General features: G+C 36.6%; 2 protein-coding genes and 2 non-coding genes across 9 annotated transcripts in view; 1 reads left to right on the forward strand and 3 right to left on the reverse strand.

The window, feature by feature from the left end:
• Positions 1-5,728, reverse strand: part of LOC122838740 (glypican-5-like) — a 74,161-nt gene extending 68,433 nt beyond the window's left edge. The window contains exons 1-2 of one of the 2 annotated variants that reach the window (XM_044129655.1): positions 5,422-5,728; positions 1,320-1,481 (exon numbers count right to left, since the gene is read on the reverse strand). In XM_044129655.1, the coding sequence (XP_043985590.1) occupies positions 1,320-1,481; positions 5,422-5,599 (340 nt within the window). In that variant the 5' untranslated portion in view covers positions 5,600-5,728. The remainder of the gene's footprint in view (positions 1-1,319; positions 1,482-5,421) is intronic. The other variant, XM_044129657.1, reaches the window with a different exon arrangement.
• Positions 5,729-6,703: 975 nt separating this feature from the next.
• On the reverse strand, positions 6,704-6,776 carry trnar-acg. The gene has a single exon. It is a non-coding gene; the product is annotated as a tRNA-Arg (tRNA).
• A 771-nt stretch (positions 6,777-7,547) lies between these two features.
• Positions 7,548-7,620, reverse strand: trnam-cau. Its single transcript has one exon. It is a non-coding gene; the product is annotated as a tRNA-Met (tRNA).
• Positions 7,621-7,943: 323 nt separating this feature from the next.
• LOC122839195 (histone-binding protein N1/N2-like) lies at positions 7,944-15,138 on the forward strand. Of its 5 annotated transcripts, none has more exons than XM_044130616.1 (15): positions 7,947-8,135; positions 8,491-8,532; positions 8,627-8,740; positions 8,888-8,968; positions 10,271-10,377; positions 10,558-10,854; positions 11,053-11,102; positions 11,213-11,283; positions 11,405-11,478; positions 11,553-11,741; positions 12,630-12,802; positions 12,882-12,962; positions 13,394-13,468; positions 13,842-13,973; positions 14,942-15,138. In XM_044130616.1, the coding sequence occupies exons 1-15, from the start codon at positions 8,098-8,100 to the stop codon at positions 14,966-14,968; spliced, it is 1,551 nt and encodes a 516-aa protein (XP_043986551.1). In that variant the 5' UTR covers positions 7,947-8,097; the 3' UTR covers positions 14,969-15,138. The 5 variants fall into 5 exon arrangements, with proteins under 5 accessions (XP_043986553.1, XP_043986551.1, XP_043986552.1 ...); XM_044130617.1 differs by having other exon boundaries at positions 11,056-11,102; XM_044130618.1 differs by lacking the exon at positions 13,842-13,973 and having other exon boundaries at positions 7,944-8,135.
• Positions 15,139-18,112: the final 2,974 nt, after the last annotated feature.

An 18,112-nucleotide genomic window follows, 5' to 3' on the forward strand; every position in this document is an offset into this window, starting at 1 on the left:
CTATGCACAAAATCACATAAAGTCTCACAAGCTCTTCTTTTTGCTTTTTCACACACATAAATACGCTTGCTCACACACGGTGGTGAATGGTGTTGAGAGACAAGTGGACAAGCAGAGTATTATTCCTCCTATTCAGAGCAGCCCGTTAGAGACCGGCTGTTGCCCACGGCAACAACACTTTGCTGCAGATACGTACTGAATGTAAACATTCTTCGTCCCTCGCTATCTCATTGGTCGAGAACAAAACCCGATTATCAAAGACGTACGGAGAAAGGGAGCAGGGTGTTGTAACAAAGTTTTCCGCTGCTCCCTCGGAGAGTTCGCTGCCTCAAAGACTCAATCGAACATCGGTTTGTTTGTTTGTTTGGCTAGCCACCGAGGCGCCTGACAAAATAAACTGACACAAACTGGCTATTTCATGATGAACGCACAAAGTGAGAATGACAGGCGGGGGCATGGGCTCTTGACAGAACGGTTCAGCTCTTGAAACTGTGACTGCTATTGTGACCACTTTGGTTTCAGGGTCATGAAGCAGAAATTATATCAGTTTAATGAATTATTGGAATGAATGGATTTTTCTTTTTCTTTCTTGGACCTCATTGTATTGCTGTTCTAAATGATTTCAGGAGAAGAAGAACACCAATACAATGAGGGAGATGTGTGTCACTTAGCAATTGTTATATGTTTATTATCATTTTATTTATTCAAATACTTATTTACCTAACTTTAATTTTTATAGTGTGCAACGCTGGAAAAACAAAATTTGGGGATCAATAAAGTATTATTTATCTATCTGTCTGTCTGTCCGTCCATCTATCTATCCATCTATCTTAAACAGTATTCAGCCTGCAGGATGTTTTAGTCTTTTTATTACTTTTTCCAATCAAACGTGATCAATAAAATTTATTGTGTTGCTTTCTATTACCTTTTTTTTTTTTTTTTTTACCAAAAATTGACAAAAAAAAACCCCAACCTTTAATGTTAAACTGAAATCTGTTTTCTACAAAATAATGGCAAATACACTGTAAAAATACAAAATCTTACCAAGTATTTTTGGTTTAGTTTCTAGTACAAATACATTAGTATATTTGAAATAACACAAAATTAACTTACAAGTCACTTTTCAGCTAAATATATCTTGTTTTAAGTCAATACTTTCTTAATATTGATTTTAAAAAGTATAGTCCGCCAGTGGAACAAGACATTTTTCCATTGATTTCCATGTTGTTTTCACTTGATTTGAGAAAACGTAAAGACTTTCAATACTTTTTTGAGGCATTCATTACTTAAGACACAAATAATCTCTTTCACCCTTCTACCTTGGAAGGCCTTTCCATGTCCATCAATCAGGTATTTGAGTTCGAAGCTGTAGGATCGCATCTTGTGCTGCATCTCGCTTCGAACAGCTGCCATGTAACTGTCCTCCATTTTACTCGTACAGCAGCTGGGCCCAGCATGCACACACACTCTCAGCGGCTCCCCTAAAAGGATAAATAACGGATAACAAAGGTACTGATTAAATCCAGCATGAAGTCATGAAATAAAATAGAGGAACATTGTTAGCACTTTGACCACCACATTAGTTATAAGGCTAATTTTTATTGATTTGTCAGTCACTTCAGTGCTTCACCAAACTAATTGCATGGTGATCCCTTTGGGAGCCGACAGGATGACAAGAGTAGTGGTAAACTTTTCACACTCATGCCAATCCCTGCGGTGTGCATGGACTGTTGCGTCTTTGTGCATGTGTCCCCATTGAGCAGCCTGACATTTATATATGGCTGCAAACCAAGCTGTCAGACTGAGATCAGGGGGGAAAGAGACATCAGAGGAGCAGACGGCTGCACTGTAAAACATTCCAGCCACATTTAGCTGTCTATCTTCTATTCTTTAAGTAAACTTAGATTTTGAACCTAAATGTGTGAATTTGTGAAAGATAAACGTACGATATTAAGATGTATTTACCTTTCATTAATTTTGTCGAACCTCCAATTGAGTTTGAAAAACACAGGAGTGGGAACTATTTCCCAGAATGCTTAGCGGCATGTTTTTGTATCATGACATGGAAGTGTGTTACATTGATCTGACTCTTGTGTTTTATTAAGGAAAATGTTTATTTTAATGCAAAGCTTGTTTTTGAGTATAACTCATTGTGACGTTTAATAAAATTCTTCATCAGATCAGAAATTTGACTCTTGTAATTTGAAACAAGAAATGTAACTATTCAAAAGTAAAATAAGTAGTTATTTTAGCTTGATAATCTGAGTAAAAGTAATTAATTTCAGCATTAAGTTAAAACTCACAATTAATGAACTTAAAAAACAATGTTTAAACTTGTCTCTTGTTGTTAAATCAACTTAATCAACTTTCATTTCTGAGTTAAAACCAAAACAATTTCTATGTACTTAAATTGCATTTTCAAGGCAGAAGGTGGACTTTCATTTTCAAGTTAAACCACTTTCAGATGTTTTTCAGTGTATTGCAGTGTGCACTGACACTGGTCCTGCCAAACCTTAAGATATTCTTATTACTCACAATGGACTGAATTAGTGAGGGGGTTGCTACTTACTGGTTACAGTACATTGCATTTCCAGCTTGTAATTTGGAGAATGTGATATAGCAGACGTCATGTCACACACTTTTGCAACAATGACAAAGACTAAAAAGAGCTCTTAAAGCTGCAATATGCGACTTTTATAGAAAGTATTTTTTTTACACATTTTTTAAAATTGTCACTTCGTCCTGACTGTGTAATAGGAGACATAAAACCTGTGAAAATATTTCTCCTTAACACTTATTTTTTTGCAATTAGATTGGGGGAAACCAATCTGTTCCAGAGGTTAACCTGTGAAACAAATTAAACTGTTTAAACTGTTCCAAAAAAACGGCTGACTTTTTAATCATAGTTTTACTTTATAACACAGAGTTTGAGTTATCCAGCCAATAACTTGTCCTGTGCATTGCCTTCGAGACAATACACAGGACAAAGCTGACCCACCTCTACCGGCGGCTCACCTGTCAGACACTCAAGAGGGCAAATTTACCCATTGCACTGTGTGAAACAAGTTCTTTTTAATGTAAAAAACTTATAGAGGGGGGCCCTCCACAAGATGCTGCCCTGGGCGGTTGCCCATGTCGTCCATATCAGCTACTGAGTAAAAGAGCTACATACTGCAGCTATAATATGAAACAACCATTTCTGTTTAAAATGTATTTCTTACTGGTTTGTGTCTCGTGTAATCTTCCAAAAGGACTACTGACAAGTTCAATGCATTAAACTGGCAAAGATATGTAATTTCAGCAAAGTGCTCTAAGTAAAAAAAAAGTACCAAAAAAAACGGTAAAAACTGGCTCAATGAAAGACCTAGCCGTTCAAAATGCCCTTTAGAACCATTGAGCTGTCAGTTCCATCTGCTGTGTTAGATCTAAATGATTCAAACTGTCACATAAGCACAATCGTTCTCCGAAAACGAGGAGGCTGCAACGATCCACTTATAGCCCACGAAGAGACGGCTGACTTTATGTCATAGTTTTACTTTATAACACAGAGTTTGAGTTATCCAGCCAATAACTCATTGGTATTGCTTTTTAAACAGCACAAAAATATACCAATCTGGTCAAAACGCTTGTTCTTCACATAAAATAAGGTTTCTTCTGCTAAAAATACAAACGTTCCCCTTCTAGATCTCTTCTCAATGCATCTAAAATGAAAAGAGTTTGGCTCAGAAAGAGAAATTTATTAGCTCTTTCATACATAGCTTTGTTAAATGACATCTATTAAGTTCATATTTATAATAGAAAATATGTTTTAGATAATAACAGCAGACCGTTAAGCCGTTTTGCCATACATTTATCAAAGGTTAATGCCCTGATGATGCTGTGTTTTCACTGGACGCTTTGGAATGAGAAAAGGAAGCAAGGAGTAATATCTATATGATACATAAGATTTAAAATATAAAGTACATAATCTTGTAATTTGGACTACAAAAAAGCATACTACCTAGAAGTAATGTAATGGAGTTTCTGTTTTTATATAACAAGGATGCTCCTGTGGTTCCTGGTAATAAAATCCCGAAACGAATCCAGCGAATGTTTCGAGGACAAAAATAAACACGAAGAGGATTTTCGAGTTAAGTCGCTGCTGAATGAAATGGCGAGATCTGTGTCATTCACTCTGAGTACCAAATGGATCACATTTCCCAGTGCAAAAAGATAGACGTCTGTGTAACACAAAATATAGTTTGTGGAGTCCAAAAAAAGCTACAGCCATCATTTAAATTTAAATCGGAATATTGATGCTTCGGAGTTATTCCAGAAATATTCTTAGTAGGATTTTTTCCATCAGGAATTTGCCTATTGTTTAAATTTTAAATAGTTTTGAGGAAATTTTGGTGATATGTTTAAATTAGATAACAAACAATGTAAAAAAGTTGTTTTCTATCACATAACATTTTTGTGAAACATGAAAAAGGAAACAAAAGAAAACAAAAAGGTACATGTTAAGATTTTCTGCCACTACTATTTCTAAGAGATGTTTTTCTTTTGTGTGTCATATGAATATTTATTTTAAACAATATTCCAAATTCCCTCTGTTTTGTTCCAGATTATCCAACACTGTTTTAAATATTTTCAGATCTGGAATCTGAAAAAGGAAAATCAATAGTGAGATTTTCCTTGAGATTTTTTATTTCTTTTAAACAGAATTAAACAACTGAGGAAAATTGTGAAGCATATAAATTTGCAATTTTAGCTCCTTTTTACACTATCAAGCAGAAAATAAATTGGCAGCACTCATAACCCGTAACAGAAACAATAGTTTATTAAAATTTGAGCTGGGTAGTAACTTGTTACTGTTCTTTTTACTTTTACCTGAGTAATTTTATTATGAAGTATTTCTACTCCTACTTGAGTAAAATTTCTGGATTTTCTACCCACTGAATGAAAAACAAACATGTATTAACCAAAAGGTCACCAGACACAGACACACAGCTGCAATTTAAGTTTTATACTGAAAGAAACTGATTTGAAAACATTTCTTCTGCCTGGTTGTGGGTTTTTTTTTTATTATTTATATTAATTATTGTCATTTTTGTCCTTAAAATAGAAAAAATTTTCACTTAACTTTATATTTTAGTCCATTTGATTATGTAATTTTTAAATATTAAATGATTAGTTACTCAGTACTTGAGTAGACTTTTTCACTCTTACTTGATTCATTTCTTGGGCAGCTACTTTTTGCTTTTACTTGAGTAAAATATGTTGAAGTAGTTCTACTCTGACTTGAGTACAATTTTTGGGTACTCTGCTACTAAAATATAACATTCAATTCATAATACTCTATATGTAATATGCATGTTGTTTATTTTTTAAAACATCATACGTTAAAAATAATAAATGACTTGAAACTATTTAGTGACTTACCTGTACCGGGTCTTTCTGGCACCAGTTCCACGGGGCCTATCTGGCGCATCATGTAGGCTATCTTCACCTCATGACAGCTGCCTGCATCGGCTGACCTACAGCCAGCCTCCGGAAAAAGTGCAAAACACAACAAAATGATCCGAAACAAGTGCACGTTCTGTAAGTCTGCGCGAAACATCGCAACATGTCAGTCGCACGGTGAAGTCTGGCAGGTTAATTTGAATTCCTGAGAGTCCCACCGGGTGAGCGTGAGTGAAAACTTCATCTGCAGTCGGTCTGCCCGGAGCCTACTCAGACTCCAGTGCCCTCCTCTCTTCCATCTGCTCCCTCCCCCGCTTCTAATTCAATCACGACGTCTTTATGTACAATAAAAATCTATATCATATCGACTGTACTTATAAACTCTCTCTCTCTCTCTCTCTCTCTCTCTATATATATATATATATATATATATATATATATATATATATATATATATATATATATATATATATATATATATATATATATATTCAAAATAAAACTTTATGTCAAAGCAATGAACAAATAACTAGTCTAATATGAAGTACAACAACGCCATCAAACCACAGAGTGACCATTCGGTTTTTTAAACATTACACAGACTTTTAAACAAACTTACCTCATTTAATACTTCATTATCATCATTCGTTTGCAAACTATAAGCTCAATTGCAATGCAGAATTACAGGAAAGTTTTCCCTTGGAACAATGGCGCCACCTCTTGAGCAGGTGACGTCTAACGCGCTTACGTCATTACTAAACTCGAAATTTGTTAAACTTTCAGTCGCCAAATGGCACTTTCAACAGTTTCTTTGGCTGGAGATCCGTTGTATAAGGTAAGAATTTCTAAATGTCATCATTTTATCTATTTTTAAAATAAATCAGGAGAGTTTTAGGTGGTGTTATAGCTGAAAAAGCGATTCATGCTAGCACCGATAATAATTTAGGAAGACGACCATATTTTTAAATTGTATTGCCCTTTCTAGTCTTGATGGGGGTTTTTTAGTGAGCCGCTGAAATAAACAGCTTATCGTTTTCGCTGTCCCGTGTACATTTTGCCGTCCCGGACTTTTTTTTTTTTTTTTTTTTTGTACCCAAAGGGTTTGTTTACAGGTACAAAGTGGATGAAGGAAGGTGCTCAGTATGTAAAAATGGAAAATAAATTGAAAGTGACGCCTGGTGGTCCAAGGGTGTAACATTACTATTCATTTTAACACAAAGTTCTACCAAATTACATGTGTTTTTTCTCCTGGAAAAAGTTACGAGCCAGCCAGGAGTCGAACCTAGAATCTTCTGATCCGTAGTCAGACGCGTTATCCATTGCGCCACTGGCCCTATACCGATGTCGTGGTCCAACTTCCGTAATGAACGTGTGCTAGCGTGGATGGCGACTTAAATATTCGATTTCAATAATGCCTTCCTGAGTTAGAATTCTTCACCTTCTGATAGTGGCAATCCCTTTATATATCCGTTTATTTAATTCTGAGCGTTTTAGGTACCGTCGGTAACTTTCGGAATTATACCGTGGTTAAATCGCAAATTTTGTGTGCAGTTTGTTTGGATACACTTCTCTAAAGTCGGAAGATAAACTGTGACATATGCCACCAAAGCGCCCTCTGCCGTTCGAGAAAGATCCACCTCTTCCAAATCATACGGTATTGTGTGGTAGAAAGAACCAATCACGTTTCTTCCTGCTCCAAAGTTAAGAATGGAGCCAGCCAATTACATTGCTCCTTTCTCGGCAGAAACTGAAGGACAAGAGTTCGAGCAGGGAACTCTTGCTAGAAACAAAGGAAGCACAGAAAAATCTTAATGTAAAATTACATTAGGAACAGTAATTCTTAGTTGTAAAACGGAAGGTCCTAATCATTTTATAATTTTTTTTGTTCGTTTGATTATTACCTTAACAATGATGCATTAAATGTGCAATTTCATTAATCTACCTCTTACTGTTAGTGATGAAGGGTCAGTGAAACAAATTCTGGAATTCCAACCACATTGATTTGTTATTAGAATAAATGATGGTAGGCTGATTGGCGATGAGTAAAACGTCGCTAGCATGCCCGATTGGTCCATGTCAATTGTTTAAAGAAAAACAAAAAGTTTTGCCCCGTGTGAGGCTCGAACTCACGACCTTCAGATTATGAGACTGACGCGCTGCCTACTGCGCCAACGAGGCTTAGGTATCCTACCGTTCGCAACTCAATTTGTGGAGCGGCAAATGCAGCATGTGGCGTATGGTTTGGTGGCGCTGAATGCTGTACTTTATAAACAACTTGATAAATATATCCTAAAATGATCATGTTACTCGTTGATTAAATTTGGTGATCTCATTTACCGTGTATTGATTATTTTACATACGGTCCTACACGACTGATTGTTGTGGCTAATATTCTGATGTTATTTTTGTCCGTCTTTATTTTTCGTTTCGTTTCCGTGTTATTTTCCACGGTCACAAGGGGCAGCTGTATAAGTGCTGCGGCCCCTTTAACTCCAATCTCCCGCGTTCCAACTTAAGCGGAAACAGCATAGCAATTTTTTTCCCTCTATTTAAGCGCGCCAACAAGGACCGTTCAAGTGGGTCTGTTTGGGTTCATCGGGTTCTGCAGAGCAGGCTGCTGGCTTTTTTCTGTCATCTCGCTGGTCTTCGATTAAAATGCCGGAGGAAACGTCCACAGCGTCGGGTTCTGGAAGGTAAATTAATCGTTTGTAATTGTTCACTGCCGCCCCAACAACACAAAAAATGGCTAACGCGCTTTTAGCTTGTTCCGGCGGTAATGTTTACGGTATGACACGTAGCTGTTTAGTGCAGCGTGTTAATGGTATACACGTTCTGTTAGGAAGACTGTATATTTTTTCTCGGTGAAGTGATATTTTGTTCTTAACGCCATCGTCGCTATCACTTAGCACTCTTTGGCTAACTGGCTAGTAGCCACGAGACGCTAACAACAATAAGGCGTCGCCATCGTTTTCTGTTGTATATGAACTCTACTAAGTCAGCAATAAAGTTTATTGTCTCAGACATTGATTTGTTTTTGGACTCCCGTAGCGCGGAAGAGAAGCCGTGCTCGTCGACAGCTGCAGCAGAAACGTACGTATGGATTCCGCAAACTTTTTTTTGTGGTTCTATGAACTAATCCCTGAATATGAAACCTCTTTATGTGCATGTCTTCCCCCCTTCGCAGCTCCGGTGACGTTATGGAGGAGGCTAAAAAGCTGATCGGCACGGGCAAACGGCATCTGGTGATGGGAGATGTAGTTTCTGCCGTCAATGTCTTCCAGGAAGCCTGCAGCATGCTGTGAGTCTGTATAGCAAAACACGTTCAAAGAAATATTAATGCTGAAATTTATATAATATCACCTGTGAGCTGCACCAAGTACCAGAAAATTTTAAAGTAAGTATTGTTACAATTTCTGTAATTTTCACCTCATTTATTCTTCTGCAGGGCTGCAAAGTATGGGGACACAGCAGATGAATGTGGTGAAGCCTTCTTCCTATGTGGGAAGTCTCTATTGGAGCTTGCAAGGTTTATTATTATTATTATTATTAGAATTTCATTTTATTTATGTATATTTTTTCCTCTACCATATAAACAAAATATACACCGAACTCTTCTCTCTTTTTTGCACATTTTGTTATGTTTCTAAGCATTTAATCTTAATACTCCTATTTGATTTATCACAATTTTAGAAAAGCTTTTTCCCTTTATTTGTAAGTTGAATGTATTTAATAGGGATGCTCTGATATAAAAATCTGACGTCTTTGCAATTTTTACCGATAATTTATACATTTTCCCCCAACAGTTTCAATACCTTAAATAAAAATAGTCGCACTGTTTACTCCTCAGTAATCGGCATTTAACTGACTGGCGTTCGGTTAAACGCCCCACAGCACTGAATTATTTCCACAAATAACAATATCAGACTGATAATATGTTGAACTACTAACATAATCCGATACCAGTGTTGATGCAAATATATAGCGTGCTTAATGTCACTGTTTTTAAGAGATTAGTTGTTGCTAATCTCAGTAAGTACTTGAAAGGAAAAATGAAATCCACCTCATTATGTTGTCTCTAAAAAGCACAAATTAATTTGATTGTAAAGCGCCAACATGCTGATGCTAATTTCAGACAGATTTGTCTCGTCTTAAAGAACTCTCTAAATTATAGTAAAATGTAAGTCCAAACAGTAAAACTCTTATCACAACCAACTTACGGCTCATTTATGCTGCTTTCTGCATGGCTTAGTGCACAGGTGTCAAACTCCAGTCCTCCAGTCGCTGTCCTGCAGGTTTTAGATGAGCCACAAGTACAAAACACTGGAATGAAATGGCTTAATTACCTCCTCCTTGTGTAGATCGGTTCTCCAGAGCCTTGATGACCTAATTATTCTATTCAGGTGTGGTGCAGCAGAGATGCATCTAAAAGTTGTAGGGAGCTTGGCACCCCTGGTTTAGTGGATGGAGTCTGTATAAATGAAAACAAATTAAGCTTATTTGCTGAAATAACTTTTATTTATGACTCTGCTACTCCATGTCTGAATGTCAGCAAGCCTTTGTGCTTTTGCCTAATGTCTTGATCAACTAGTAAACAGATTAAGTAAAGTTTGGGTTACGTCTTGGGCTTTTACTTGTTTTTAGACTTTGAATTAACAATTTGATGTCTTGAAACATCTAAAAACTGTTTTGAATAAATTTTGGTGACATCTCTTGGTACGTGTCTAATTCAATAGCTCTACAATTCATAGTTAACATCTAAATGTTGTTCCTGGTGTGCATTTCTGTAAACAAACGTTTTGTTTTGAACTAATCCTGTTTTGTGAACCAGGATGGAGAACGGTGTCCTTGGCAACGCACTGGAGGGAGTCCCAGAAGAATCTGAGGAAGAGGAGCAGCCCAAAAACCCAAACCTGGACTCTGCAGACAACCTTGATGGTCAGTTTACTTTACCGTCATTTTGACCCGTGCAACCTAGCTTTAGTCATTCCTTTAAGTTTGAACATTTCTAAAATATTTTTGTAATTTTTTTTGGAAAGAGTAATCAGGTGTCTGACTTAAACTGATCTTTCTGCTGAGATAATGTCAAGAAATCAAATGTGTGCCACTCTGGTGCAGAGAAAACTAGAGAAGAGCTGCGAAAGCAGGTCTGTGATGCAATGGCAGAGAAGGAAAAGACGGAGGTAGAGCCCAAAGAGGAGGTGGAAAACGAAAACTCAGAGTCTGAGGAGCCAGTAGATCCTGAGGCGGGAGAAACCTCGAGTTCTGCCGCTGTTGTGGAGGAGAAAAGTTCTGTCCAAGCAACCGAAGAGGACAGAGATGCTTCAGCACAAGCCGTGAAGGAAGAGGAGGAAGAGGATGAAGGAATTGAAGAATCAAATGCAGAGGCTGAACAGACTGATGAAACGTCAGAGGGTAGTAGATGTTTATAGACAAAGCACCGGTGTTTTAAACCTTTAACGCTTTACGTCAAAACATCCCACATGGTGAACTGAAAGGAGACACTGGTGTGCAGCGGGGGAAACTTTTTTGTTTTTTATGGTTTTTGCGCTTTTTAAAAAAAACATTTTAAAGATTATAAACCCTTTAACACTTTTTATTTTAAAATTTCAGATGACGACGACGATGAAGATGAGGACGAAGAGAACAACACACAAGATAATGTGAGCTCCTGTTTAAAGAAATCTGCAATTTCTGGAATATTTTACATGAATAGCAATTATTTAATTTCCCTTTGGGATCAAAGTATTCTTAAATTGTGAAACGCTTTCAGGAAGAGGAGGATGTTGGGAATTTGCAGTTGGCTTGGGAGATGCTTGAGGTGGCCAAAGTCATTTTTAAAAGGCAAGCGTGTTTCATGTGGAAAAGCCAAAGTACAGATCAGATTTTTCTCTCTCAATGATTAGATTAATCCTGTTTTAGTCTTCATTTTGAGAACCTGTTCATAAATTTCTCTTCTCTGCAGAAAGGAAAGCAAGGACGACCAGCTGATGGCAGCACAGGCTTATCTGAAACTGGGTGAAGTCAGTGCAGAAACAGGTAAACTGCCGAACTAAACGGCTCACAGTAGCGTCGTCTGTCTCCACTGCAGGTCTGACATCTTTTACTTCCAGGTAACTACCCTCAGGCGCTAGAAGACTTCCAGGAGTGTCTGACTTTGCAGCTGAAGCTTTTGCCGCCTCACTGTCGCCTGCTGGCCGAGACGCACTACCATGTTGCTACGACGCTGGTCTCCATGGACCAGTACAACCAGGCCATCCAGCACTACAACAGCTCCGTAAAGGTCATCGAGACGCGTCTAGGTGCCAACAGTTTATTCATCTTATTAAACCGTAGTAACAACAAAAACTGTGCCCAAACTTTTTTCTCCCAATTAGAAAATGCAAAACTATCGTTGTGAATCATTTATTTTACCTGAACAAAAATTAATGTTGGGGCTTATTTTACTTTTTTTAGGTTTATGAAATGTTTAATTTATTCCCAGCGATGAAAATTCTAACTTTTGTTAAACTTTACTTTATTTCTGAGTATAATATAAATGGACGGGTGTATCAAAGTCTTTTTTTTTTTTTTTTTAGTAAAAACTTGCAAGACTTATTTTGATTAGAATAATAAAAGGCTAAAGAGAAATTCTTTGTTTTGCGTAATATTTTTCTAAAATATAATTTACTGCGTGCTACTGTTTAAAAATGTACAAGTAATTGTAGCTTTAAGGATGACAATGTGAGGTTTAAGTGTCAACGTGGAAATAATTGAAGTTTATCTGCTGTGTGGAGATTTAAATGGGCAAGAAATCATAAAATCTTCTTTTTCAAACAAACTGTAAAATTTCATGTTCATGGGCATTTCTTTTTCTCCTATTTTTACTTTTTGTCCAAAAGAAGTGATGAAAATTGTTTTTTTTTCCCTTAGTGTTTTGTTCTCAGACTAGTTGGGATAAACATAATTTTTTTCCTTCAATTTCTTTTTCTACATAGCGGTTTCTGCTATGTAGAAAACTGTAACACTACATTAATAGTTGAAGAATCTTTCCTTAATTGTTTGAAAAAACATGATAGTCCGCATGTGTCCGGGGCCAAAGTGTTGTAGTTTTTAAACTTTAGCAGATTCAATTTCCTCATTGTCTGGAAAATTAGCCCCTCTCTCATTCTGAAGCTAACTTTAGCTTCGTTATATCATGTTTTTGGCAGCCATGCTCCAGGAGGTCATTGACGCAGCGGCTGGAGATGACGGTGCTGCAGAGGAGAAAAGTGAGCTGGAAGAACTCAAACAGCTTCTTCCTGAAATCAGGGAAAAAGTGGAAGACGCCAAAGAGAGCCAGAGGACAGCCAGTGCTGCCTCCCAGGCAATCCAGCAGACACTGGTGAGTAAACCCATACTGGTCATGGATCAACAGAGATGGATGTACGGAGGAAGGTTGGTGCTAAACTGATCTCTTGCAGGGAGCTCCCTCTACTTCATCAACATTCCCCTGTGAAAATGGCGGCCCGTCATCCTCTACTGCTTTTGTGTCGACCAGTCAGGTAAAGATTCACCCACAAATTAAAATTCTGGGAATAATCTCACTTAAGAAGAAAAAAAATCACTTTTTTTTTTTTTTTTAAGTTTTAGTGGTGGAATGAGATTTTTCAGGCATATTGAAATAATGTAGTTCTAACTGTAATGGAAACAAGTCATGTGACCAAGAACCGGATGTTACTACTGGCAGAAACCACAAAGAAGACAAGAAGTAGTTTGAGTCTTATGGCTCGTCATGTTTTTAATTATTTATCATGTGGACAAAGTTTTATTTTTATTTAGTTTTATTTCATATAGTGGAAACACTGCAATTTCAAAATTGCGTTTTAGCAGAAAGTGGACAGATTTGGATACATTTATAATGGAAGCACATCTGTTTCTGACTGCAGCTCTTATTGAACTGCCTTGAGCAATCATAACTACTTTTCACTTCTAGATTCCAGTGAAAACCTCTGAAAGTGCTTTGTCTTCCAAAGCTGTGTCGGATATCTCTCACCTCGTTAGGAAAAAGGTAAACCTCTAAATCTGTAATTTAACTTTTTTCTTTTTGTCTTTCAGGATCAAAACAGATTTTTCTTTTTTTGATGGCGAAAAGTGTAATCATGATTGCCTTCTTTGTTTCTGGTTTGTGGTCATGTCGCTGTTGGAGACCAGTAGGGGTCTAATCATTGGGTCGTTTAGGTGTGGTCTAGCTTTTGTTTGGCTTGTTGCATGTCTTGGTGTTTGTGTTGTGGCAGGACTTGATGCTAGAAGCTGAAACTTGCTTTGTGTGCATGAATAAATGGTGTGATTGGCTGCTGCTTCCATTTAAATCAACCTGATTGGTCGTTCCGTCAATTGTTGCTGTGTTCAGAAGCTTTCGGTCTCCATTTGTGTCTATCCAGAGGAAACCGGAAGAGGAGAGCCCAGTAAAGGACGCAGATGCTAAGCAACTGAAACAGGAAGCCACAGTTAATGGCAGCGGTGACTCTAGTGCCAGCAACAGCAGTGAAACCCAGGAAGGAAAATCAAAGGAGGCGAGTGATAGGCCCATCTTACAGCATCTACTAAACTCAGGAAATGTGTAGCGGTTCTGCTAATCTATGCACTTGGATTTCTAGAGTTAATATTTGCTTCTGGTGGGATTCCCAGCTTCTTGAAGGCATGAAATGGTTTTTGAAATCCCAATTAGATCAACATTGTATGTCATATTTATGCCATTCAGAATAGATGGCTGTCTTGGTTTCTTTCTTTTTAAGGTCTGCTATACTTAGATGTGTGTTGGTGCGCATAATTGTGACATCAGCTATACCTAGGCCTGTCAAAATAAAACAATCGCACGATGAATTAAAACAATCTCAATTTACCTTTTCTTTTTTTCTCTCCTTCTACCCAAATTGGTCTTCGGGTTGATCCATTGGTCTCAACTTGGCTTTTTTTTTTTTTTTTTTTAAGGAAAATTTTTGTTTACAGAATCTTAATTTTTTTTTATTTGGTATTTTTAAAATGTTTTTCAGTGTTTAAATGTTCATTAGAATGACCATTACTTGAAGTTGGCCCCTCACCTTCTACAAATTAGACAAAATTGGTGTTTATACAGCAAAAATGTAAGTTTGTGCTGCTATGATTTTTAAAGCTATTTGGAAATGAAAACATTCCTTTATCTTTAAAATAATAGCAGCACAAAAATTTGACACAAATTTTGATTTCATAAAATTGGGTGGGCTGGGTGACCTTTTATTAATATCTTCAAATGCAGTCGAGTTGACTGTCCGATGTAAAGAAGGTGGGGGTGAGCCAGCTTCACACAGGTCTTAAATGGCCTCAAAACAACAATATCATTTATTGCACGTCTGGTGCAATTTATTGTTCAGCAAAATTGGCTAGCTCTATCTAAACAGGTTATCTTAGAATAACCTATAAGACTTTATCACTCTTCAGTAAAGTTTACCTATTAAGCTCAACTAGCAGCCACCTGACCTTGACCTTTGCTCGTTTTCTCCAGTCTGCCGCTGTAGAGTCTTCCTCGTGACCGCCTTGATCCTCTTCATCACTCTGAAACCAGCACAGCATGCCTCTCCAGCTCCTCACATCCAGTACTCTTGTTTCTGTAAATAACTCATTTTCACTGATTTGTCTGTCACGTTTTTGTATACTTGTGGTAAAAAAAAAAAATAATAATAAAGAATTTGCAGATGTAAATGTGACTTTTCTTTTCTTTTCTGTCTGCGTATTCAGCTGCAACAAAGCAAATTTCCTCAAAACGTTATCAATCTTTTTTTTGTTCTTTTTTTTTTTTTTTTTTTTTTAAATCTGCCAATTAGAACGTATTGATTTGCCACAATGCGTCACTCGTATTGAAAACGTATTTCTTATTGGGTAAATTTTTATTATTATAGCACGAGGTTGGACCTGGGCTCATGAGATGTCCAAATAAAAAAAAAAGTTCCATTTGGGTTTGATTTTAAACATTTGACATGATTCATGGAAAAAATCTAACACTTAGCAAAATATGGAATTTTGTTTTTTTTTTTTTTTGCACACTTTCTCCATATAGAAAATGGCATTTCTTCAAAAGTGGCGGGTGGCACTCATTTTAGATTCCAGTTTTGTAGCATAAAATATTTATAAACTCTGAAGAAACTGAAACGGTTGTTCCAAGTCCAAGACACATCGACTGAAATCTTTATGCATTTTCACATAAGTTTGCATGGCTGACATTTTCAAAAACACTTTAGAAAACTTTAATTTATCAGCTGTTATACTGAAGCCCCAACTAGAAAGTGTTGTCAGGATTGTGGGTTTGATTGTAGGGAACAGGCCAGGGTACTCGGCTTGTGAATTTCTTGACAGAAAAAAGTGCTAATGCGGTAGCTTCTGAAGCTAGTTCATTAATAAAACCACAAAGACTGCATGACAGTTCTAAACTACAGAAGTTTGTGTGTAAGATGGATTGCTGAAACTGTAAATTGAGCTAATGTTGAATTTGAGAATTGCTAGCTAACCAAATTGCTCTCTCACACAGTTGCTAACTTGTGGTTTTAAAGACCGTAGCAACGGTGAGTTGCTAACGTATGCTCTGTAATGTAATGCCGTAAGTTAGCAATTTACCGTTGCTAACTAACGGGTTTAGAAACTTGGGTTTGTTAACGTATGGGTTTTAGAGACCGTAAGTTATCTGGTCCCGTTAACTTAACGTTTTACCGTTAACGGCAGCAGCTGTTTGCTACCATTTAAGGTCAGCCATAACGTGGGATTAAGTTGTGAAACAATATCTCAAGCTTTCAATATTTTACACAGCCAACCTGAATCCCTTATCGTATGATTGATAGAATATGGCACAGCTGCTAACTTTATAAGATATGACCGCTCACTTAAACTGCCAAGTGAGGTAAAGACGACATTAATCAGAGAAACTGTCAAGAAGATTTTGGTGCGTGTTAAAGCGCTGCAGGGACTCGCAGATCAGGTGGAAGAACGTTCACTGGACAAAGATTAGTAATGCAGTTTATGGATTAATGAAGACAAAATGTTTAAAAAATAGCATATGTAGAAGGAGGTTTGGGGAGATGAGAAACTAAATTAAATGAAGTTTATTTTTAAAGAACATTTATGCTACTTTTGTTGACCTAACCAAAATATTAATACTTTTGTCAAGCATGATATTTAAAGGGGTAAAACTAAGATAGCTTGGTAAAGAAGAAAATGATTTGGTTGTGTTTTAAAGTTTCATTTATGTGGAGAAAGAGGACAACCAAACAGTTTTCCCCTCCATTGCCAATTTACTAAAAATATTTACTCTGCTTCAGGAAAGGCTTAGTGAGAACATTTTACACAATAAACAAAATTTTAATTGGTTGATGAGGTAGCCTGTTTCTGCCCCCTGTTGATGCAGTTACATTATCAATTCAGATAATTAGTGGACATTTTTCAGAGAAATTAACCGAGACCAGGACTCCCTGTACTCATAAGTACTCACAACATCAACATGAGCTGCATCTCTGATCAGCAGGATGTTTACATGCCACTCGGCTGAAGTATCAAGTTGATTCTGATGAGAACTTTAACCTCTTAAAACAGCCAACAACTCCTAAAAATGTTAAAAGTTTTTCCCTCCCTAACCGCTGGGGTAACATTAAGAAACATCCGCTCCAAAAAGAGAAAACAGCGTATTGAGGCCATCACAGAAAGAAAAAGGAAAGGAGTACACTTCCGCTAAAAAAAACTTTGAGATTAATCTCAAAAAAGTTCTAGACAATTTGAGTTATAAAAGTTTACAATTTGCTAAAAAAAAAAAAATTGGAAATATGTTTAAATGTCAAAAATTTGCCAGAAGAAAACTGAAATTTTTAATTTTAGCAGAAATTCTGCAGAAAAAATTTAACTTTTGAAACTGAAATTATGTCTTTCTACCAATTTTTTTTACTTTTGCAACTTTTCCTTGTTTTTTACAGAAAACATATCTTTTTTTGTTTTGATTTTTGTTTTAATTGAGTGATTGTGTATGGCCCCAGACAGACTTCAACTCAAGAAAGATACAAACTTTTTGATATGGATGGAGACTTTCTAGCTTCAGTTAGGACAAAACAACAAAAATCTTACAATAGAAAATATTGGCTGTACCACAAAATATTTCTTTTCTTTTCTTTTCTAGAACCAGTAACTTTAACTCTAAAGCAATTTTTGCTTCAAATCTGCTTTTTATTCATTTAATAAACTTGGATAAATACAGCAAGCATTTAAAAAAAAAAAAGTGACTTAAATCCTGAGTTTATTCATCAGAATTGATTAAATTTAGGTTTTTTCCCCCCTATTGATATATAGAAAATTAGCAAAATTGTTTTCACTAAAGTTAGTTTTTGGATCTAGAATAATTTACATATCCTTTATGTATTTAGTTTAAATATTGCATGTTTAGTTTATTGTTGAGAGGGTAAAAAAAAAACCTTTTTGACACATCAACCAGAACTGAGTTAAATCCAGAAGTAAATATGATTTCAATAGGATGGCCTGCATTCTTCTCCTGTACTCTCCTAACAATTTTGGAATATGTATTGGAGGCTGTGTAAACCGCACAGCAATAACAAAACACATGACTGATCCTCTGAATCATCTGTTTGCTTAAAAAACAAAAAGAAGTAGAGAAGCGAGGGTTTCCGTTTGAACAGATTACAAT

This window comes from Gambusia affinis, linkage group LG10, assembly GCF_019740435.1.
Source record: "Gambusia affinis linkage group LG10, SWU_Gaff_1.0, whole genome shotgun sequence".
In the NCBI taxonomy this organism is placed as follows: domain Eukaryota; kingdom Metazoa; phylum Chordata; class Actinopteri; order Cyprinodontiformes; family Poeciliidae; genus Gambusia; species Gambusia affinis.

Coding starts and splice junctions, on each gene's coding strand:
- LOC122839195 (XM_044130616.1), top strand. CDS start 8,098: ATGCCGGAGGAAACGTCCACAGCGTCGGGTTCTGGAAG. Junction 11,103..11,212: donor AGAACAACACACAAGATAAT/GTGAGCTCCTGT, acceptor AAACGCTTTCAG/GAAGAGGAGGATGTTGGGAA. Junction 13,974..14,941: donor AGGAAGGAAAATCAAAGGAG/GCGAGTGATAGG, acceptor CGTTTTCTCCAG/TCTGCCGCTGTAGAGTCTTC.